The 24831-nt window shown below is 38.9% G+C and overlaps 1 protein-coding gene across 3 annotated transcripts in view; it reads right to left on the minus strand.

Annotated features, from left to right (window-relative positions):
- GUCY1B1 (guanylate cyclase 1 soluble subunit beta 1) overlaps positions 1-24538 on the minus strand; it is a 41803-nt gene extending 17265 nt beyond the window's left edge. Inside the window, exons 1-5 of one of the 3 annotated variants that reach the window (XM_084204047.1) lie at positions 24487-24538; positions 24141-24214; positions 8606-8706; positions 7460-7578; positions 3000-3197 (exon numbers count right to left, since the gene is read on the minus strand). In XM_084204047.1, the coding sequence (XP_084060173.1) occupies positions 3000-3197; positions 7460-7578; positions 8606-8706; positions 24141-24214; positions 24487-24489 (495 nt within the window). In that variant the 5' untranslated portion in view covers positions 24490-24538. Of the gene's footprint in view, positions 1-2999; positions 3198-7459; positions 7579-8605; positions 8707-24140; positions 24242-24486 lie in introns of those variants that run through there. The other 2 variants (XM_084204046.1, XM_084204048.1) reach the window with 2 other exon arrangements.
- Positions 24539-24831: the final 293 nt, after the last annotated feature.

Consider the following 24831-nt stretch of genomic DNA (forward strand, 5'->3'; position numbering starts at 1 on the left):
TGGCCAGGCATGAGCAGGTGAGGCTGAACAAAATGACCTCCAGAAATGACCTTCCTTACAACTTCAGCCATTCGGTAACCCATGAAACAAAATCTAACCACTTAATGAAACAAAACCAGCATTATCAAAAACAATTAATCTCTGCTACCACCTATACAGAGACTTGTAATATATTGGACAAATTCAACCAAAGTTTCCTGAAAATACAGAATTAGAAGCATGTTTTCTCTCAAGCAGATTTATATAAGCATTTGTTCAAAACAGATGGAGAAGAAAAGTGGATAATAAAGTATTAAACATGAAATTGCAGATGTCAACATTATAGCAATATAAAGAGAACTGAAGGACTTACTAAGTCAGTCCGGTGTTGGACTGTCATGCAAGTGGTTTGGATAAAGAAATTTGAAGGGACAACTCAGGAATCTCTTTTTGCAAGTCAGAAGACGACTCCCCTAATAACATTGGAAACTTTGAGCTAGGCACTCAGGTTTTTATCAGATTAAAAAAAAAACCCCATTCTTCCTTAAGCAAAATTCTAACTGAAGTTCAAACCAAAAATTTTACCGTAGAGGCACTGACTGGTCCACAAAACCTGAAGGAATTAAAAGCAATTCTATTGTTTTCCCGTGCTGTGCTGTTTCAAACAATGCATTGCTAACAGACTAAAATGCAAAAGCATTAACTCACTAAATTATGAGGCAAAGAAAGGAGAATAAAGAAGCTGGTCTATTTTTTCTCCTACTCTCAATATTTTGAACAGCGAAGTTACCTAGTTATCACAATGCCAGACTTTACTTTAAAACCTTCAGTCCATACCATTCCTGATTAATATCTGACCTGTGGAGTAACGGAGGAAGACTTTCAGCATCTGTGGATAAGCTGAAAATTTCAGCTTTTTTTTTCATTTTTAGAGAATAAATTCTCTCCTTATCTACCAATGAAGTTTCTGAGTACCTGTGGAGTACAGCAGTGTGCAATGTCCTACAGATGTCAAGACATAGGCTTTATTAATCAGGAGAGGCATGAAAATGCTCAGGGTTAAGGGTACATTCTAACAGGGAGAAGTTTAAAACTGGGGTAACAGACAAAATAAGATAATATAAACTTTCTTCAGTTTAGAGGTTAATACTATTTTTAGGCACCTATGTGCTTCTATCTCAGTCTAGAAGAATAGCATAGATTTAAATTAGACTTTGCATTCATTTACAGTAGGCTTGACTAATAGTATTAAATACCTATTTACTTCCAGTACAACTGTAAAATTTCCAAAAAAGCCTAAAACAGTTAAATTAAAATAAGAAGTAAATACATAATAAATATTTAAACCCCTTAAGAACATATATTATTTGTCAGAAGTTCTAGATGGATATTAATACAATTTTCTCAGCAAAGTAACCTTCAGATTGAGAGGACAGTTTATCTCAAGTTTGTGCTGCTAGCTGCTTTGGACAACCCAGATTTCTCCTTTGCCCCATGGATCACTTTTGCCTCTGTGCGGCCCTCTGAGAGAACACTAAGACATGTAAAGGAACACATAAAGATTTAAAAAAAAAATCCAAAAAAGAAACCCTGTTGTTTTGAACCCAGTTCACTTCCTCAGTATAGTTTATTTTATAACTTGACACCAGCTGGAAGGCAGAGCTGAAGAAGCTGCTGAAGGACAAACCTGAGCACTGAGAGAACAGGGACTGCTTAAGCTGCTACCAAAAGAAATGTTTGTCAAGCAACAGCTTCAGCACTTTTGCAGCCAACTTTCCAACATGGTCCTCCTTGTCTGTCTCAACACTTCAAATAAACAGGGGTCTAAAAAGAGGATTGTTTTGATAGTGTTGTATCCTTCTGTATCTGATTACTAACACCTGCTGCAAAGTTTGAACTGTGGTTTTCTACAAAAGAGAATCTAAACAAGGACACAAGTATATCACCACACTGTACACAACTAGACATCTACTATAAACCTGAGGTAGCTTAGAACAGGAAATCTAAAAGGCAAATACTCCGATACGGCAGTAAAAATATCTTTGTCATTTGATTGCTTGCAAATCTCTTACCTGAGCAAGATCATGTTTTTGTGATAAAATAATGAAAAGATTTTCTCAGCAAGCATACAATGAAACTGTGCCAGAAATATAGGATGACTAGGGAATATTTAAAAAATCCAAAGAATGATTGGTGTATCTACTTAGATTCTTTTCTACTTGATGAAAAAAACTTCATATTAGTTGCAATATTTCTAATAGCAAAAAGCTTTCATTTTTTGTTTCTTCCCCACATACATCTACACCTTGGATCAAACTCTGATTTTATACTATTACATATGCTAGACCTGATTAATTAAATCTTTCTGTATGGGCAAATAAGAAGCCTCTTTCCCATTCCATAAGCAACAGAGCAATCATGTCATTACAGTAATCCTGTCACTGAGGAACATTATTTTCATTTCTGTGGCTCGAGGTGCACATCCAGTCACACTTCCCTACAATGACAGCAAGAAACCACAAACATATATTTTTATCTGGGAAGAACCTGGCCTGCTGGCTGGGAGGAAAACACTGCTTGCTGCCCAGGCCTCATCAATGCACATCAGCCTCACAGTCTGCACACAGATGAAGAATTTAGGACAAAGAGGAAATGTCTGCCTTCTCAGATAACACAGCAGACAGTCAGAAATATATGCCAAACATAAAATAAAGGAGGGAAAAAGCACCCCAAATGAGGCAGTATCTAATTTCTTTACATGTCCTCTTTACAATCCTTTTCTGAATAAGGGGATATTGCTCTGTACTGTTCCCAGTCAGGTCTGCCTGCCAGTTAGAGCTGGCCTTCTCAGCACATAGCTGTGTCCTTCAAGCAACACAAATGATGATGGCTCTTCCTGAGAGTCAGTGCTGATGCCACTTCTTCACAGAGGGCAGCAACACTGAAAATTACTATATGCATCACTTCACCTTTTTCCTATTGACATAAATTTTCAATGAGTATATCGCTTCAGACATTACCTTCATGTCTATTTCTGTACCATGGATCTGTTGAGCTACTGTTTTGATGATGCCAATGACAATATCTTGCAGACCTTCTCTTTCAGAATAGTAATGCAGAATGAGTCCCTTCCCCTTCTCTGCATCAGTGCATCTGAAGGAAGGGGCTCGCATACCAGGGTAGATAGTAGCGAGGTGGTCATGCAGAGCATCCAGGTTCTGGAAGAAGAAATTAAAAACATGATTATAAGGCATTCACTTACTATTTATTCAGAAAGTAAGCACATATTTTGTCCAACCTGAACATCCCCTTTCTCCTACTGCTTATACTTCTACATGTTTGCCTTATTCTCTGTAGAACTGCCATCACAGCAGGTTTGTCAGGTAGCCCAACATGTTCTATCTACCATGGCAACATTTGATCAATGAATGGCATAAAAATAAGGACTGTTATAAATTACTCCAGATAGTAAGAAGTCGTGCTTGATTATGCTGTATTTTGAAACATTCAGATGATTAAAGACCTTCTGTGGGTTTCTCAGTCTGGTACCTCATCCAGTTTCATTCTTTCCAATTCTTGTCTCTAAAATCTCCTCTTCAAATATTAATTCAGGAGCCAAATACAAATAAGCATGTCTAAATAAACATAAATCTTTGTCCTTATTATCAGTGAAAAAGCCTAGTTCTGACACCATAAAATCAAGTTTACAGGGCCTGACAAAGTTCAAATTTTAAAGTAAAGATTTAAATGCTTGAAAGATCAAACTCAAATATATCTTTTGACAATAACTGAAAAACTCCACAAAATAAATAGAAATAGCACAGCTGCTGTAATATAACAGAAAAAGTTCTTCAAGAAAGGGAAGAGATCTTTTTTCTTCCCTGCTACTTTCCCAGATATCTCATATATTTAACTTTAAATTTTAACCAGACAAATTGTGATCTAGAGAGGAAAGCTAAATTATAAACTGATAGGCATACCTAATCAGGATATTAAAGAGAACAGTGAGATCAAAATCACACTTAAAACACAACAGTAGATTCAACTTTGGTTGTGAAGCAATTACGAAGGATCTGAGTTGCTATTTACTGTAGATTTAACATAGAAACCTATTTTGCAGGATAGAGTTGCAACCAACAATTTTTTATTTATGCTGTAAATTCATACAACTCTTTACATCTTAAGTCCAGAACATTACTACATATTTTAAATGTTGTTTTCTCACTGCCCTGCAAGTGACTGCTAGCACCAGGCTTTGCATATTGTTTTCTGCCAACATAGGAAGTGAAGTGAAAATATTTTCAGTGTGCTGTCTGGGAAATTCTCCACCTTTCATGAGCATCTGTCGATCATCAAATTTGTGGAGGCACAGTGAATTCATGTGAGCTGTGAAGTGCTTGAACAGCTGCCTTTTCTCTTGGAGACCTCCAGACAAAATGACACTCTTAGCAATGAATTCCGTGGGATGCACTTAGCCTGGAATTTCCTCCTTCAGTTTTTCAGCTTGTTTCAAATTCATGTTTTTGTTGCTATATCAACATCTCCAAATTAGAACATGAAGAGGCAACAATCTGGGTGTCAATTCATTCCAGCTGTTAGTGGGCATTGACAAAAAAACATAATGCTTGAAGGCAAATTCTGTAAGAACTTTGCAGGGTTCAAGACAATGAAATTGGAAGAGACTGCTTTGAAAGAATGTGGATGAGAAAAGAGAGATATGACTGGCTCTGAAAGATTGCCCCACCATCTCCTTCAATGGATGCAGAGCTGCAGTTTCAGTAGATATGCCTCAGAAACAGCTGGGATATATTGACCTTTTGGAGAAAAACTCTCAGGGAGATACATGGGAAAAGACAATAATCTTCCAGTTACACAGTCACCAGCTGAAGAATTTCAAACAGGGAACAGCCAATGTCAAGACCAGAAATTTTGTAAAATGCTTGTCTAAGTATTAACATTTAGGTCTGGCACAAGTGTGACAAACAACTGGCAGTAGCCCAGCTCTGCAAAACCACTTTGCCACCCTTCCACTCGTTTGTGGCCGACTCTATCAAAGCAGTGTCACAGGTGAAGTCCATGTCATATGTCCTTCAGCTTTTACTCTCTAATCTTCCAGAGTGGGGGACTTAGTGTATTCAAAACCTCTCTTTGACATATAGTCAAGTTTTTCCAGATCATGGAGCTGAAATCACTCCTAGACCTAGACACTGTCATTGTTACTCCGACTCCTATTTCTTTGCTGTGTTCAATACGTTCTAAATTGATATTGCAGATTCTGAAAGAACAAATGTCTTTTTTCTTGTATGTTCACCTGCTGTGAGTCAGAGAATACAGATTATAATAGGCTAAGCTCTCTCCCTGAATTCTTGGCTCCTAAACTGCTCAGATGTACGCCACAGCTTGTGCTGGGACCAAAGAACAATTCCAGAGCTATGAGGAACAGTTTTCAGCCCCAAGGGGAAAGACAAGGGAATGTCCAGGAAAGAACAAGCAGTCATACTAAATGGGGCTGATCCTGGTCTGTCTACAAGAGAGCGCTGCGGTTGGCACCTGAAATACAAAGATATGCTGTTCAGTGCTATGTGGTACACAGCACCGGGAAACTGATCTTAAAGAGGAGTTAAATCCCTTAATTTCAATGTACTGCAAGTATGAAAGTCTAAACAGCCATGTAAACAATTCCTTAAATGAGAGAACTAACCACTTTGATTTTCATTCAATAGAAAGCCACTAAACTGAACACAGAAGCACACTTTGGGTTTCTTAGGAGGTACCTCTTTTCACATTGCTTCTCTTTGGCACAGTGCCTTTCAACATGATTTGCAAATTTTCCATGCTTTAGTTTTTCACATAAAGTATAAATATTTGATTTAGTTGCCCTTTTTATGTTCCTCCTTCATGAAGCTTAAAGTACCTGTGTTTCAACTATGAATAAACTAAATTTTCTTGAGATGTCAAAGGAAATGGAATATAAATGTGAGATTTATTTTTATATATTTTACAAAGCTGCCATTCTCAATTATTTTGTGTATATCCTGGACTCAGTATACATTTCAAGAAGCACCTTTTGGAACTCTATTATGTTAAGAATCTGAGAAAAGTTTGGGACATTAAGCCAAATCTGCACCTATTTTTGTAACAGGTATATAAAGCAGTTTCCTGACCTAATATGACTGCTGGAAGATGCAAAAGTAATAAATCACAGGTATTGTTGATTTTCCATTGCAATAAAAAGCTAAAAAGTACACTTCTGGCACAGCTACTAATACGTTAGTCCTGTTAACATTTAGAGAAGTATATAATAGCCAATGTCATCTGTTAACACTGAAATTCAAACAAAGCAACTTAAAATACTGTCATTAGAATAATATAAATGTAAGCTGTTTCCACTTTTATAGATGTTTGGTGTGTATAACAAACATGTCCAGTCCTTCCACCAGCACACGTGGTAAGGAATGAAAAGAGAAGTATATTATGTGGAAAAGGGCATGAGGGAAAGCAAATAGAATCTCTATTTCTCGCCCATACATGAGCAACCAAAGTTACTCCTGTATAAAACCAAAGTATCTGAAGGCTTGCTTTGAAGGCAGCCTGTGAATGAAGCTACGAAATATAAAGGATGTCACATCCCATAGTGATTTACAGATTGCTCATGATATCTTGGAACATCCATTTACCCTGTTCTGCCCAGCAACTACAGTTTGTGGGATTTGTAAAAGTCTGGATTGACTGCATCCAGGATGCTCTGGAATGATGCAGGTTTTGGGGCAGTGAGACACACAAGTAAATATTCAAGTAATCCATCAAACTATGATTCTGCTCTTTCCCTTAATGCTGGAGAGATTTTAAGGGTACAGATGACAAGAGGCTGCTATATATTCAGAGAAGATCAAAAATTTTGATAGTCAGATTTTGGGCATTCTCCAGTTCATTCTTTTAACCTCATTACAGTACACAGCTCTCTACAAGAATCATGCAGATCACAAATCTTAAATACAAAGTGAACTTACAAAAGTGAACAATCTTCAGGTGACAAAAATGCCATTTTTCTACACCTGGAAATAACACTCAAGAGAAGACCATAGATTTCTTCCGTGCTATTAAAGAATCATTTTCAATTTGATTGTGTTTATAGTGCAGTATCATGCTGTTCTGCAGTATCCCACCCTTAGATCATGGATGAAGGATAACATCTTAAGAGATAAGCTGTTATGAGCCCTAGCTCCGTATATAACATACTATTAGAAATATCCAGTATCTATAATTAGTCAGAGACATTAGAACAAATATCATAAAACCTGAAGATCACATTTTCTGTTCCAATAAATAAGGTAAGTCCACTTAACACAGACCAGCCCTGCAATCTGTTGCATAATAATACTCCTGTTCCAAATTTCTCTTTGGAATTTCAAATTACATTTCTGTTGACTAGGCAACAACTCTGTCTGGTATCTGAAACAATTTTGCACAAAATTCTTACCTGCAAAAACTCTCTGACATTTGAGCCCAAGACACGTAGAATTGTATCATAACCAGATTCTTGACAAAACACAAAAAACATCTTCCCAAACATTTGAAGAATTTCCCCAGCATTTAAATCTAGTTAAAACAGGAAAATATGATTCAGTCCAAACACTGTATTTCATGCACTTGCTTATTTCTTTACTCTTGCATTCATAAACAAGAAAGACAGTACCTAAACACTACCCAGATCCAGCAGGTTAAGAACAAAGCAAGATTCAGGGTTCACATGGCAAATAGAGAGCACCCAATACTGGAATTTCATTAAGATTTAACAATTACTATTATTATTTCACCACATTGTGCATTTCACACATGTATAGCATTTAGATTTTGATACAGAAAAATGAATCACTTCTTGAAAATAAAGGAACTTGGTTGTTAGTAGTGCTCGCCTCAGCAGAGTTAATTCCAATTTACAATAGCATGAAACCACATCAGCTGCTCCAATTCAACATAACTACAGTCATCAGTCTTATAGATTCTTGGCTAATTACTGATGCAGAACAATTTCATACCGCACTTGGGTCTGCAGATAAAATAATGCTGATGGGCATAATTCTACCTTTTAAATTCTAGACCAGAGCTGCAATGATTGAAAATGAATGCAACCCAAATCAATGGCTGATATGCAAGTAAATGAAATGTGTCCATGCCACAAGCATTTCTGTGACTCAGCACTGTTCTTCAACAGAGATCAAGGATTCATTCATTCATTCATTCATTCATTCATTCATTCATTCATTTATTCATTTATTCATTCATTTATTCAATCACTGCTCTTGCAGCAGTGGTTGAAACTTGCAGTTGCAGCAGGATGCTGCATTGCCCATGTTTTGTGGATGAGGTATATTTCTTCAGTTTAAGACGGAATACTTTGGAAATAATAAAAATCATTTCAAGCAATAAAAGAAGTAAATTTTTCTTAGAGAAATAAAGAAAGACAATTCTCTCTCCTAAGATTTAAAAAAAAATTCTCTGACCAATACTCTGTTTTCACTTCCCCTGTGCTAAATCCTGCTCCTCTCTGCTGCACAGATTTGGGGGGCAGGAGGATATTACCTTCTTTGAGATGAAGGGTAAAGAAGATATATGCATTACTTACTAAGGACCTTGCTTGCAGCTGCAACGAGGTCATAGGTTTTGGAATCATCGTAAATTATTCTGACTAGAAACTGTCCCTCTTCATCCAGCTGCGCCTCTTTCCTAAAAAGAAAATAGAATAAAATCTTTTTGCTTGAGGGAAAAGCACCATGTGGATTAAAGTCCTTTAAAACAAATTTGTATAGTTATTTAAGACAGAAAATTAGAAATAAATTTGTTCCATATCCCAGTCATTAGTGTACAATACAAATTCTTCAGACCACAAGTGTTCTGAGAATAATAATTAGCTACAAGAAAATAAACATGATTTTTCAGTACAGAGCCTCAAAAAGAAGTTGATGTACTAAAAAAGACAAAAAGAAGTTGCTGTACTAATAAAGACACAATTTGCATTTTAAAAGAGGAGACTATCCAATAATGCAGCCCCTGATGGGCTCTTTAAACCCTTTTGCTTTTTCATTCCATCACATTTTAATTACACTTTATTTACAAAAGGCATGGGATGTTTCTAACTACCATTTGCACATCCAAAGATGAATTTAAAATACAGATGCAGGTACCAAATCAAATATCTCTTTTCAGAATTCTGCACATGCCAAGCAGATAGGAAGAAAAAGGATGCTAGGATTTTGCAAGGCCTTGTTCTCACATTGCACACCAGTTCTCACGTGTAAAATGTCATCACTTAGCTAAAGCACAATAAAAAGCTAAAGCACATTTCTTTATTAAAGGAAACAACTCTCTACCCCAGGTTTAAGACAAGACTCATATATAAGTCCTGTGCACACTTACACTAAGTAAAAAACCAAAACTAAATGACTGCTTTGTTTTTCGGGTCCTTTACTATTCTCTTCAACTTGAACATCGAGTCAGCAGCTTATCCAAGAGGCAGCACAAATCTGTAGGCTGTATTTTTTACTGAGGGAAACAAGTTGATCCCCCAGACATGACTGAACTGTCATACCTTCCAAGCATCACATCTGGCACAAGTGAGTTACCCACATGTGCCTTCCTCCCTGTTTTACCCTGCCTGCACAGCACAGGAGCCAGGCCACTGGTGCAGCAGCAGTCAGTGGCTGAGTCCCAGCTCTTGGGAGGGGGATAGGGAGCCCCTCCATGGGCAGGCAGACCCCAGGACACTGAAGAGGCAGCTGCCCAAGGGGTTGGTCCTTCTGTGCACAGAGCGTGCCAATGGATATGGCCCTGTCTCTGCCCAGTTTCATGTAAAGCAGTATCCTGTATTTGCTCATATTTCCCTTGCAAATTTTCCTTCAGCAAATGAGGAGATGTGCAGAGAAGCCTGCTGTGTTCTCTGATGAAGTCGTGCCCTGTTTGTTGAAGTCCTCATCTGGAAAATGAGCACAGCCTCCTTTCTCAGTATGTTTTTTTAAATTAGGTGTTCACCTCCCGTGGTGTTTTCTACTATGACTCTCTATAGAGATAGTGTGCTTTGCAGAAATAATGATGCAAGAGGAGACATTTGGAAGTACTCATGCTCTAATTGATGTACTTAGAATATATTTTGGCTCAGCAAAACTAATATGATCACAGCATCATTACTATATTTGCAGGTGGAGGGTCACAGCTACCTCATTAAAAAGAAATTATGCCCTTTCATCTAAATGTATTTCTATGCTGCAGTTCACTTCAGGAAGTCAAAAAAAGGCAAAGAGACAGGAAAGCCTTGAAGTGAATTACTGAATCACATCTTGCATCACACCAAAAAAAAAAAAAAAATCAGTATACGATCTTGCTCTTCAGAAAAATACCCTCAGAATTAGAAAAACTACAAAAAAGGCAGATTGTGAGGTAGGTTCTTAAAAAATTCTAAGGACAAGGGATGCAAATCAAGACATTCCTCAACTTGGCAGCAGTATAATTATTTTTCTAATGTACAAATTAGAGGACAGTGCGTAATCAATTATTTACTAGTACCATGGTAATGAAGAGCTTTCACCAGAGCACGACTGGTAAATTGAGTTAATACAAAGAAATGCTCTTAGAGATATGGCTCAAGCCTACAGAGCAAATATTTCTAACTTCTGAATTTTTCTTGGTCGCCAGAGGAATTATAAAGACCTACAAAAAGTAGAATTTTAAATCTACTATGTAAAATCCTGCGTCCCCTTTCACATCAAACGCTTTCTCCCATTATCATAACATAATCACCCAGAAATTAAAATCAAATTCTTTGACTGTAACTCAGGTTTTAACTTCCTAAAGTGGTGTCATTGATTTTAAAAGTTAATTAGTACAAAATAATAATGCCTGCAGAACAATTCAAGCATTTACAGATGTAGTGGAATTATCCATCCATAGAAACAGACACATTTCCTGAGGTACTCAAAGGGAAGAAGTCTGAGAATTAACACTGCTAGATGGCAAATGGTGCTGCTGGGAGGGACTGATTCCCATCTTATATGGCAGTATTTTACTGACCTAAGTGAAATGACTTGTCACCTAACCCTCCAGTTTGTAATCATCAGTCTTTGGTAATCTGTTCACTTAATGGATATCTGGAACCCATTATTTTCTTTGTCCTCTTCATCTTCCTTTAATCTTGCTCTTCACATTCTTCCCACAGTCCAAAAATTACACGACACTGTTTTTATATTTCAAAAATATATTATTTATTAATACCGGAAGTATTGAAACTCTGATTTGACATAAACATTTTTATACTCACTCTAAGAATGATGAACTGAACACAAGCAGTGCAATTTTCCTAAAGAAATATGACAAGGCTATAGGGGAGGTGTGACTAAATATGCCTCATAATTCCACCTAAAAGAAACATCATTCTCTATCCAATGACATGAAAAATACTGTAATAACCTTAATTAAGCAGGGTCTTAAGGAGGAAGAGAGGTGGGAAATGATGTCTTGAAACATAAGAGATCAGTCAGGGACAAGAAGGTAAAGTTTACAACTCCTAAGAACAGAACTGAAGTGAATATGAGCAAAGAAAACCATCTTGATTCTTTGGTTCTCATAACATGGTATGTAACAACAAGCCAGCTACAGTTTGGAGGGATGTTTGCAAAGGGTGAACAAACTTTCCCACATCTCTGATACATGCTGTGCTTTCTTTTAGTCTCTCTGATCTGAGCCAAACCACAGAGGATAATACACACATCTGGAAAAGCAATGAACATCCTCAAAAATACTGCATACTTACACAGTTGAGTAGACACAGCTTTTCTGTGTGAGAATTTTCTCTATGAAAAATTAACCCAGTTCGATGATGTTGGTATCTCTTTCAAAACTTCTTGCATTTCTTTCCAACTACATTGACTGGAACTTTTCCTGTTTACTTCTCTGTGCCAAGCCATGCTTCTAGTTTTCTTATTTTATTTGTCTTTAGTTTACTTTGTCAAAGTTTTTCTTCAATATTTGCAATTTCTCTGAGCCACCACTTTTTAAAATCACCACTGGTTATTTCAGTTATTTCATCCTACTCCATTTAATTATTTTAACTATTCTTTTCCTAGTTTACTCTAGATGCTTTGGATCACTCAGCAGCCATCTTCTCCGTAGCCTTACTGATGTATTTCCCATTAAAAATATTTTTAAGTTGAGCAAAATTTTCTAGAAAATTTGTTAAAGTAAATATTTACTCCTGCAGGGGATTACACTTCTCAGTTACTTCTCATGCAGGCAAAAGTTTCTTTGCTTGTTCTACAAATATGGCAAATACCATGACAATGGCTAATCTAAGTCTGTGTCAAAAGAGAAACCGCCTTTTTAAGATGCATGCTAGAAAATTATTAAATTTCAGAACTTTTTTCTTCCATTCATACTTCTGAGATCTGTTGTGCTGGTGCATCCCAGCAATTTAGATAGGTGTTGAGCTGAAATAAAATTCAGTTAGATATCTGTTTTTCTGTATTATTTTTCTTCTAGGTGAATTTCCCTGTGTGCTCCATCACCTGTTCACAGAAGTTGCTCTGCATATAGACATGTCAGCACAGTGACTGTGGACAGGCTTCCAAAGCCCTTCTGCTTCCCTCAGTAATCCAAGAGCAGTGACACTTCCAAAAGTCTTTCTCTCTGAAATACTACTCTTATATGCGATAGGAAAATGCTGCTGTGAATTTATCCAATGTGGCCACTGCAAAGTGAGAGCAATCCTATTTTTTCAGAGGCACTGGTCCTTCAGCAAGTCTACAAAATAGCAGGGCCTCTAAAGAGCTTGTCTGAGAGAGCATCACAGCTGTCAGCACCAGAGAGGCTGACCAGAGTGACCTCCAGCAGCCCAGGAAACAGGGCAGTGTCATTCAGATGAATACCTAAAATTGTTTCCCCATGGCTGCAGTTTTCCCACTTAATTACCTGACTCTACCTGATTTCTCAAAGCTGCCTGCACTAAACACTAAGGAAATGGTTATATAACAAGGGTGATAGGAAGAAATATATGATAGTGTCAAATTTAGAATTAATGTTAAGAGTGAGGCTGCTTTGTCAGATTTGCAGAGCTGCTGTGGTCAGCTGTCCATCAACTGTAATTCCTTACATTTGTGTTTGGTTGACCAGATTTTAGAGGAAATTTCATAATCCATAGCTTTACAAAAAAACTGTGGCATTTCCCTTGAAATGTTTTGCTGCAATCTTAAGTTACAGTTTTTGACCAGATAAAACTGTGGGAGGAAATTAGCATAGTTCTAATGTTTTCTGCAGACTGTGGTGTTTGATCACAAAGACATTAACAGCAATAACATGTTGGTAGCTTTCTTAAGAACTTGACTGGAAATGAGCCAAAAGCAACAAGCTCTGGCAAATTCCCAAGCCCTGCTTATTTCTTTAGTGAAGAAGCAGTATTACAGTAGCAAACTTCTAACTTTTATATGGCTGTTCTTTCAAAATAAGTTTCAAGTCAAATAGAACAAAATTTACAATTAATGTTTCATTTACACTTATAGAGACAAAATAAGTGTGGGGTTTGCTCCCCTATAAATTTATCTTCAAAATGTTCAAACACCCCAGGATTTTAATGCTCTTCCCAAACTGATTCCTGTCACACAAGATGTGATATTTCATGGTTCAAAACTTACATCCTATGACATGCCTGCCCTAACTTCTACAGTCTGGCAGCTCTTTTTATTTACTCTAGACTAATTCTGTATGATTACACAGAGCTATTTCAATTGTGGGAAACAAAGATTCCAGCACAGACTTTTGTAAAATGCTTTTGTTTTCCTCCAGAATGTTTCTATTATCCAGGTTAATGTGAGGCAGTTTACTTGGGCAAGAGAAGAACCTTAACCATTGCACCATGGAAAATAACAGCTATACAGAGGATATTTTTCACATAAAGATTTGGCCTTGAAATCAGTGGAAAAATTCCTATTGAATAGATCAAAGCAGGATCAAGTCTTAAAGCAGCCTTTCCTCCATCAGTCATGCTAACACCCCCAAAACTGCTGTTGATTTAGCAGCACAGAACAGCATTACAGGTGATACATCTGTGTACAATGGTCCCTTTGAAAATCTTTCCCATTGTGCAACTAGTCCACTATTTGTAAACACACTACTAATGTTCAAAGGTGATGTTAATAATTCACAGAAATGGCTGAAATGCTATGTGTGGACAAGCATTCCGAGAAAAACTATTCTTAAAATCAGAACAGATCCTGCACTTCAGATTTTTAAACCATAGGATGCACACATTTTTATTTCTCATAGAGGTTTGATGTAGAAAGGGTTTCTTTTGAACAAAGCTGGACAAGATGTCACATCAGGCTGGTCTTACTTATATATGGCCCATTCTGCACAAGGTGAGTTTTAATGTATCTTTGCAGTCAGACTGTAGTATTTAAAATGAATTTGCATAAATCATACTCAGGAAGATTGCTGCTGACAACACTATTTTTTTCTCCTGTAAAGTCATACTTGCTATCCTGCCTCTGTAGCCAGTCAAAAAGCTGGAATCTTAAGAAATTCTTACAGAAGAAGAACCCTTTCCATTCGCATGCAGCAAATATTGACAAAGAATATGGTAGAAGACTGTATGAACAATTATTTTGCATCCTGAAGATGCATAGGCTTCTCTGTGATATAACATTATTACTTAGAAGCTGCTGGCGTCACTTTAAGAGATCATCCAGTGTCCCAAAAGCTCAACTGGATCTCTTCCTACCAAAACTCAGCTTAGTGTGTGCACTGGGTGTGTCACCTTGAACACACCAAAAACAGCAGCTAGTTCCAAGACCACCTGCAGGACTTCTTCCATGATACATGTTGTTTCTGCTGGGACTTTTGCCACCATTGTGCTTCAGTATTCTTGCTGTACCAAGGATGGAAAAGGGCTCGTTAAATTGAAGAGATCAGTCAAAACAATCTTAATGACAAAACAACTCTACTGCACTTAGAAACACAGCATGATCTCACTGATAGGAGCAAGTCAAGTTTAACTCCGTTCCAAGAGTAGCACTCTTAAACAGGATTACATGGGTCAGACCTAAAGATGGTATCTGTGAACCCAGAATCATTGCCTTTGCATCTCATTTACATTAAAATGGCAAACTCACTGCTCATATTACTTCACAGACAGTTGTTTTTTTCAAAATGTTTCCAGTCTTTTTTTCATGTATTTCACAAAGACGCTTTACTAAAAGTTATTAAAAATATTGAGCCACTATTCCGAAAAGGAAAAAAAGAAAACAGACTTGTACATGTTTTGGACGGTCCAAGGATATTTTAAAATACCCAGCTGGGAAGAACATAAATTATATTAAGTTACAAGATTAAATAAAAATGGGAATCTGTCCAGGAAAATGATGTTCTGGGTAAAATAAATAGGTGTATTTATAGACTTCACAGTTCTGAGCTATTTCCCAGTTTTACAGGCTGGATACGGGAGTGTTTAATGTAGGTTTTCAAAACAAGATAATACTAGAAGATACAGTTAACAAAAGTACAAGTTCCTTGCTGCTACTACAAACACTAAAAATATTATTAAAAATATAAAGCCAGTATTATTTTGCTTCCTTTTACGTAAGTGGAATAAAAAGAATGGTATTTACAAAATACTCCTTCATGCTTTTCATTAACCAGAGTGAATGATGTGTTTATAACACCTGTTATCCTGGCACATCTAAAAGCACTTAATTCTGGGAAAACTGCAAAGTACCTGAGAGATACTGCAAGAACACTCACACCAAGTTTCATAACATGCCAGTATTTCCTTTTAGCCAACCCTTTCCCAGAGGAATTAAATAATTCGGCATCCACTTAGTTTAACTCCTGACCTTCAAGCAGGTCCTTCCGCTGTGAGAAACTTTAATAACAGGAATTGTAGTGTTCTGACCCTATGAAGCTTGTAAATATTAACCTCCCTACCCATGAAGAATCATCTAGTCATCACCACTTAAAAAACAAACTTATAAAATACTGACTAGAACATCGGAATACTATGAAATAAGGACTTTAAAACAGAAAAAAAAATAAATGTGGCTTTCTTGATAAAAACTCAATAATGTTAAAATGAGTATGGATTAAAAAGAATCATCTATTGTCATTCCATTCCTAATGGCTTTCCAAAGTCTACTAATGGCTTTCTCATATCTATTTGTAGGCAATCTGTATTTTTTTCAAAATTGTTGAGATTGGTCAAACAGAACATTGCCTTCAGCACTGGGTAAACCCACATGACATGGTACTGAAAGAGGCAGCGAAACCTCCATTTTCTTGCTTTTTAACAGATCACTGCAATTATTTACAAGTGAGAATGACATGATCCAAAATAAGAAAGGATTCACAATCTAAACTCTAGTGAAACAGTCAATATTTTTTACCAGTGTTCATTGTGACAACACAGTTAAAATAATTAACATAGGATGTCTGCAACACTTTTGAGCATAAAAGAATCAGTAAGTTCAAGCAAACTGTAAAGCAATCCTTCTTTACAATAATTAGTTGTGGGCTGGGAAAGGGAAATATTGAGCCAACTCCCAGCAGTTCAACAAAGAAGGAAAGAAGATTCACAAGGACTGACTGCCAGCACTGCAGTACACAGGTATGTATGTGGGTCTGCATGGTAAACTCCATAACTCACCTGTTCACCACCCAGAATTCTACAGTTCCTGGGGGCAGAAGAACAGAAGAAAGGAAAGCCAGCATTTTCATGGGAAAAATCCCAAAGGCTTTAATAGGATGAACAAAAAGGCTTTAATAGGATAAAATAAAATTGAAGTCTGAGACACACCAAAACCTACACTTAGAAATTTACAAGGAGGCTTGCACTGAGGTTTTCCTGCAAATCAACCCCTTGACAAGAGATACCAAAGAGAACTGGAAGGCTTTTTTCACTTGCTTCAACTCAGATGATTATTAACTGAAGTGCCCACCTCACATTTTGTACAGATATTTGATTCTTATTTCTTATTTCCTGTTTAGTTTGCATTTTTATTGCCCAGGCTATATGGTGATTACGTAGATATAATATGCACATACACATAGGCATGCACATCAATATTTATTAGCATATGTACCTACATACACAAATAGATTTTCTCCAAAAAACTTTAAGTTCTAAGCTGATTATCCAACTTCTCTCCTACCAGAAGTGATGCTGTTATCACTGCAGACAGACTGTTACAGACTATGGCACTGTTTTACATGCCTTTTAAAGAGCTGCCCTATATATAGAAACTACAGTCAGCTGAAAACTTGAAAAATACTTTCCAGAACAATTACAAAGAAATAAAACATGTCTCATAAAGAGCCATAAGCATCTGGTGATTTTTTTTTTTTGTAGTTTAATGAAGTCCACTCAGCAACATTAGAGCAGTTTGCTCCAAGCAACATTTCCCTGCCTGTTCCCGAGCCTGTATGACACAGCATCCCAGCCACACCCTTGATCCCACAAAACCTGTTCCTTTTCCTCCAGGCTTCCAGCTCCCTCAGTACTGAGGCTAGATCCCACTCCACTAACACACAACTATTTTGTGCTTTGTTTTATCCCATTCCTCAATATATTACCTCAGGCTTGATTTACAGCAGTTTTCAAATCCAGTTCTGAAGAGAGACTTATTCCTTTCTAATAAGTTTTCCTGTGGAATTGATCTCCACTAATTGCATGCAGAAGCATTAATTAGGTCTCCAACAATCCCATGAGGCCAATTATACCATTTCCATTTAAAATAGGCAAGAACACCACAGATCAAAAAGGTTTCATTCATTTAGGGTGCCCAGTATGTGATCAGTGGTTCTGGTTTTTTAACATACTAAGCACTTTTTATGCTGAAAGCACAATTTTCATGGACTTTACAGCCTACCAGCACCAGACCTACAAAGTATCTAAATTCCAACTAATCTTAAGAGTTTACTATTGCAACTTAAAAGTCTTTCACTACAGTTGGTGTGCATACTCTCCTAGGTTTCTGAAAAGGCAAACTACACTATAGTAGGAGCTATTACTACATCTGAACACTGTGCAATAGGGCAATAGCAATAGGGCAAAATCTTGATTCTTCCAGGATTTGTCAACAAATATGTTGTGTTTTGATATATTAGTAAAAAAAAGAAAAATCTCTGACAAAGTGACATTTGAACACAGCTTAGAGACATAGAAAGCCAAGCTAGGGCCTTCACTCTGCAGCTGAAGAAGTTTTTTATTATTTGTTTCCATAGCATAAAAATGGACTTTTGCTGTGAGATATTCCCATGAAACAATGCAATCCAAGTCCATCTCCTGTAAAAAAAATTATAAAATATTTTTTCAGAGGCATTTAATATTTATTTTATATTATTTATTTATATTATTTACTATTTTAGAATTTTAAATTCTAGATATATTACAAATATAATTATTCAGAATAGCACATCCTGTCAATGAGTTCCTAATTATCTAAATGCTAGGGAAATCAATCAAGTACTATTTTTAGATAGGTAAATGAACACAAGCATCTACCTTTCCTGACTTAAGCAGGCAACATACAACACTACTAATAAACCTAACTGCTAGGAATGCCTTTGAAAATTTACCCCATAATATGTACTCTTAAATCACCTACATCTCACTGCAAAAGCCACACCAAGTCACTACAGTCTGACATTATGTTAACCTTCACAGGATGTAGAAGTTTCTGTCTGTTTAGTTTTTATTTTCAGGCCCTGCAGTTTCTTTCACTTCCCCAAATGGTACAGTCTTCTACCACTTCACCTGAACCCACTTTGAAACCAAGCAGAGCTTTCCACCTTCCTTTTCCACATTGCACCAGGCCAATTACTCAATCCTCAGTGTTTCACCATTTTACCCATAACAGGAGATTTACAGAAAAAAAAAGCTTTTAAGAGCCTGCAGCTTTGGTAGGTGATAATCTGTGAAACTTGGGGAATGAAAGTTTCCTTCCTCCTAGGACAAACAATTGACTTTTGCTCTTCCATAGTGTGCAATTCCAGACTACTGGGTCCCTGTAGAGTCTGTGCTGGCCAGAAGGCTCCCCAGACATGGAGTCTTGGCATTCAAAAGTGTGGACAGTACATGCCATCCTACCCCCTCCAAATGACCAAACAGGGCAAAGGCAGGAGCAGATGCCTTAATTCTACACTAAGCACTGAGCACCAGGGATGTAAGGCTATAACTCGATTTCTATATCCCCATGCTAAGGTACAGACAGCAAAGGGGCAAAAAATGCCTATTTTTCTACTGTGTAAGTTTGAAAACTTGTCCAGAACCAAATAATGGTTCACCTCTATGTAGCTGCTTTTAGCAGACATTGAGTTTCAACTTCCACTCTAGTTTTTCCACACTACATGTTTTTGTGGGGACTTCTACCATAAAAACAGAAGGAAAATGAAGACTGTGGCTGACTGGTTGTGCCATTTCATTTCCCAAATCCAGATATTTCATATACCTGCGTGGGAAAAATACCAATTAACTCTACAGGCTTGTGCTGAAGCATTTTAATGCATTTATTAGATTTTTGAGTTCTCATTCATTTTCTTGGCAGTATGTTTGAAAGTGTCACAATTTGAGCATCTAACCTGGCCTCAATTCAGATTTAGGAGCCCGTGGGAAAATCCTGTATTCATTTAATCAAACACAGAGGAACAGTGTTGGGAAACACAGGAAAAAAGACTCTGTACATATTCCCTGCTGACAGCATTGCTCTAGCTCCCACATATTGACCTGGAGCTGTTTCAAGAAGACATCCCTGTCAAAGCTTGTAACACAATTAAACCTTTAGAACTGCTGAATGGAGTGATCAGAATTTCACATATACTGGCTGTTCAAATCAGTCATAAGTGATACCTGTGGCATAAGACCTCAGATTTTATGGTAGAGGCCTCTTTTAGAAATGTACTATCACACACCATAAAAACATGCCCACCGTAGAAACATACATGGAATACAATTTCTTAAGCCCTGAAAATTTTTATTTATTTTGACAACGTGAGCAATCTCTCTGCATTGTTTTGGACAGGCACGTGGGCAGTAATTCCATGTGCACACACTACCATACCACCCAGCAGTACAAATTTGGCCTTAAACAGACATTGCATGTATGTGGGAATGGCCAGGCCTGACAACTTTCAGTTGATGTTGGCTGCAGAGGACTTGAAGATATCTAATGCCAAAGGAATCTTGAGAACCACCCTGAGAACCAGCCCTTGCAACTGTGGCCCCACAGTCTAAAGCAGCCCTCTGGATGGAACAAATACAAAATAAAGGAGTCACAAGAGGTTTTCTCTGAAGTATGGAAGGAACAAATGAAAAGTGTTTTCTCAGCAACAGTGTGGTTAACAGTTCTAGGTTAACTGTTGATTTACCAGTAACTCTTTGCAGAGCTAGTGAAGCACTGATCAAAGGAGTCTGTCTCCACTGCACTGCAGGTCCTAAGTGTCCCCTTCCAAGGACTGAAATAGTCAATGACAGTGAGCAGTGCACGTGCAGCTTACAACAGCCAGTAAGTGAAAGAAAGGACTGTGGTCAATCATCTTCCCTTCCCACCAAGAAACATCTGCTACTGCAGAATTCACCAACTACAGAAGGCCGTTCCTCTCACTGCCTCTTGCTCATCCAGCTTTGCTAAATCCCTCTAATGATTCTAGGGCTTCATCACAAAAACCCTGTTCATTAGTTCAAATTCTCAATTCTGCATGGGCAGTCACAGAAAACTCTAAGGAGAAGCAAATTTTTGAGACTTTGCTGCTGAGAAAATGAGTAAAGCCTTTATAAATCAAGATGAATTTTCATTACTTATGCGCCAGCTTTCTTAGTCTTATTTTAAATTCAACCTATTTGGGATCCAGAATGCTGGCTCAGAAATAGAAGGCTTTGAACCATTTTGTGTGTCAAGCGTTTTAATTCTAGTTCTTTAGGAAAGTCAAGCCCTGTATCAAAGTATATACTGTAATTTTTAAAACTAATAAGAACTTAGTGCCTTATTATATGATGTGTAAAAGAGTCTGTTGTTCAGTTATGCTTTTTTTTTTTTAAGTGGATGAAAATAACATGGAGGCTAACTTTCTCCAGAATTCCACTCTCAGCCATTAAAAAACAGTGAATCTTTTTCTGATGAGATCATGGTTTTACAATAATGCTGAAAAATGAAAAAAATATCAGGCCCAGAGACTTGAAATCATCGTGCTAAGTAAGGTGACAGTGATGGCACTGAAAACATCACTCTTATAGGACCATCAAATTCAACTATTTGGGTACCCAAATTCTCAATGTAAGAACTTCATTCAACACCACTTTTGACTGAACAAGCTACAAAAGAGTTTCCATGTTTCAGATGGAGAATACCCTTTCAATTCAGGATTTAACTTTTTAAAATGCACTTTATGTGAAGAATGACCATATTTCATTACTTCAATTTATTTAGTTCCCTGTTTTCCATCCCCTTCTATCAATACTATGTACAAATTCACCTGTTGGCATTTGAGAATCACTTAGCAAACATAACCCACCACTCTGCAGTGCTGATTCACATCTTCTGTGCTGACTTCAGAGAGAACAAAATAGCAGTATGCGATCCGCTCAACATTGAAAAAAAACCAAAACCAAAAAAGCTTAGATAAGAAATTTTGTACTGAACTACCCAGAGGCCTCTCTATTTCCCAAAAATGCTGAAGTTCTATTGCAAATTCAACGTTACTAACAGTGAAAAGTTCCTTATGGGTTTTTTTGAAACAGCCAAGGACTGTTGACTTCAATAATTATTTCTCCAGTCATCTGTGATTCAACTGATTCAGTTCAGCATGCCACAACACTGTTCTGTACTTTCTTGCTGTTTCCTAAACGATGAACAGTTCTAACAAAAAAAGGCCTTTGCAAGAAGTTTGTATTTGCTTATAAAAGATAAAACATCCAAGCTTTTCCTCAGCATCACTTAGCTACCAGCTAACACTAGCATTCCCAAAATCAGCATCACTATAATGTGTTCCAGTGAGGGTTGGTTTACTGGTTTCTGAACTCTAGGATACACAGCTGAGAAATCCTGCTGAATAAATACCCCATGGTGACCAATTCCACCTAAGGAGCTATGGCAGCTGTTGCAAATGCACTGGCTCCTTCTTGGAGATCACATTCCAGTCTTCTGCTGGGTGGTGTCGTGCTGCTTTCCTTCCAGAGAGCCATCTTCTCGTGAGCTAACAGCAGAGCCTACCTGCTGGGCTGCTACAAGACAAAATGTTTCTCATTTGAAAAGAGGATGTACCAGCTCCCTGAATTTTCACAGCAGACCTTAGAAAATTATTTTGTATATTTCTATTAGATTTCTCCAAAATGTTACTTGAGTAATATTCCTCATGGGCTTTAGTTATCTACAGTATTCTATCAGGTGTTTCCAAAATCTAAAGAGACAGGATGCATCAGGAATTATGGCTGTGCTCTGACAGTCTGCAGCATGGTCTTATGCTAGAAGATGAAACTCTGTATCTTCTCTGATGGATTGATCTTAAAAACAAATACATATTCAGTGAGTAAACTGGAAAAAAAGTGGTCCATGATACTTAAAGGCATCTTGGTAAGGGATGCCATGGCAAGAAAGAGTGAACATCATATCTTATACATATTTTTCTTTTATCCATTTATTTTAACTTTCATGGAAAATGATGCATGTGTCACTATTTTATCACCTCTTAATAAACAAATGTCATTTTAAAAAATCAGAACAGGAATTCAAAATAGATCACTGTGTTTAGAAATGTTTAGTATACAAGGAAAATAAATGCCTCACTTATAGCACAAAACTCTGTGGTGTACACTAAAAGTTCATGTGTGCTATGCACAGAACTGTATTTGCAAACAGCACTTTGCAGAGTACCTGTCAGGGATCAACAGAACAATGAATGCCTGCTGAACCACAACTGTGGACTCACCTTTGGTCATTTTAAAGACTCAGCCACACAAAAGTCATAGCTGAGCCCTGATCTAGTGCCAGTAACAATCCAGGCTGGAACGGGAACTGAACTTGATGACCTCCAGCGAATATTTCTATGATTCTCTGATTTCACGGTACTGTGCAAGGTTACCACATTCTTGACAAATGATTTTATGAAAAAAGTATCTCATGGTAACAAAAATCTCACAATCAAAACTGGCCTTTTGAATTGTATTAAGACAACAGCAATATATTATAAAATCAACATCAACACTGACATATTAAAATAAATGCAACAGAGGCATACAGAAGGCATCCAGCTGAAAGAGGGTCATTTTCTCCCAGTTGGATAATCGACTTCTGCCTTATCAAGAGATCATATTAAACCATTTCTTCTGACCACATGTTGCCTAAATCCTGATGAAGTAAGCCTACAACTCTGTAAGCTTTTACATCCTTTAAAAATTTTTTGTTGTAGTTTTGCCCAGTAGTAGTTTAAGTAGTTTGCACACTCATTTAAAACTTTAAGTGCAATGTCACAGCTGATCAAAGGTTTAAAGTGAAGGCAGTCAGTTCCTTAGAAAAACATTATACCAGCAGAAAAGCAAGGGATGGGCACAAGAAACGAGGTTCAAGAAAAGAAGCCAAAACCCATTCTTCTGCTTACGTTCTTATATATATTTCTCTTTAATAATCAGTGACTGTTTTGATTTCAAGCTGAAGACATTACCAAAACCTGACACTATTTTTAGACAGTGTTTATTTAATAAACACTGTATCTTAGTTCCTTCAGGGATGCAAAGGGATGCAACTGTTGCACGGTTCACCTGGTGGCCTGATGCAAGGACAGCGCTTCTGCCACCTGCTCCTGACAACCGAGGGAACGGCGGGGATCAATGCCATCCCCGCTGCGGCTCCTGGACACCGGGAAAGATGGGACGAGGCGGCTCTTGGAGGCGATAAGGGAGGCCGCGAGCGGGACGAGGTGCGGCAGGAGCCGCGCTGGTTTGGCACGGCTGGGAGCCGCGTCCTGGGTGCCGCTGCCGGCCCCTGCCGGCCCGCAGACCAGCCCGGCACCGCAAACGGGGCGCCCGTACCCGGTACCCGGCCCGGCTCCCGGCCCTGCGCGCCCCCGCGGACAGGCGCGCTCACAGACGCGCATCCACAGACAGACAGACACACGGACGGACGCGCACAGACACTTACTTGATGTCCTCCCAGACGGCGGGGCCGTAGTTGCGGATGACGAGCAGCTCCAGGGCGTGATTGACGAAGCCGTACTGCGGGGCAGGAGGAGGCGGTGGCACGGTCAGGCACCGGGCGGCAGGGGAGCCCCTTCCCCCGCCGCGCAGCATCCCACCCCACCCTTCCCATCGCCCCGCCGCCGAGCGCCCCCGCCGAAACATCACCCATCCCCCCCGAAACAAAGGGCCGGGGCCCGGCTGCCCGCTTCCCAAGGGGATTCAGCCCGTTCCCTCCCAGCGCGGCCCCGGTGCGGGCAGAGCGGACGCGGCCCGGCCCCGGGCAGGGCGGGCGGCCCGGCGGAGCTCACCATGGTGCCGCCGCCGCCGCCGCCAGCAGAGGATGGGCCCAGCTGCCTCACCACCTCCCCCGGCCGCCGCCGCCCCGAGTGGCACCCGCCGGCAGCCAATGGCGAGCGCGACCGCCGCCCGACGGGCCAATGGCGAGCGCAGCCGCCGCGCTCTCCGCCAATCAGAGGCGGAGGCGGGGCTGCGGGAGCCGAGGGCCGCGCGGGGGCCGCGGCCGGCGCCGCCCGGGGCTGAGGGGCGGCCGCTGCCCGTGCCCGGCCCGGAGCCGGGGATCAGCCCGGGGCCCGGCCCGCTCCTGCTCGTACCCATCCTGCACGCAGTGCTTGCGTGGGAGCCTCCAGGGCAGT

The sequence above is a fragment of the Fringilla coelebs genome, assembly GCF_963513975.1.
Source record: "Fringilla coelebs genome assembly, chromosome: 4".
Taxonomy (NCBI): domain Eukaryota; kingdom Metazoa; phylum Chordata; class Aves; order Passeriformes; family Fringillidae; genus Fringilla; species Fringilla coelebs.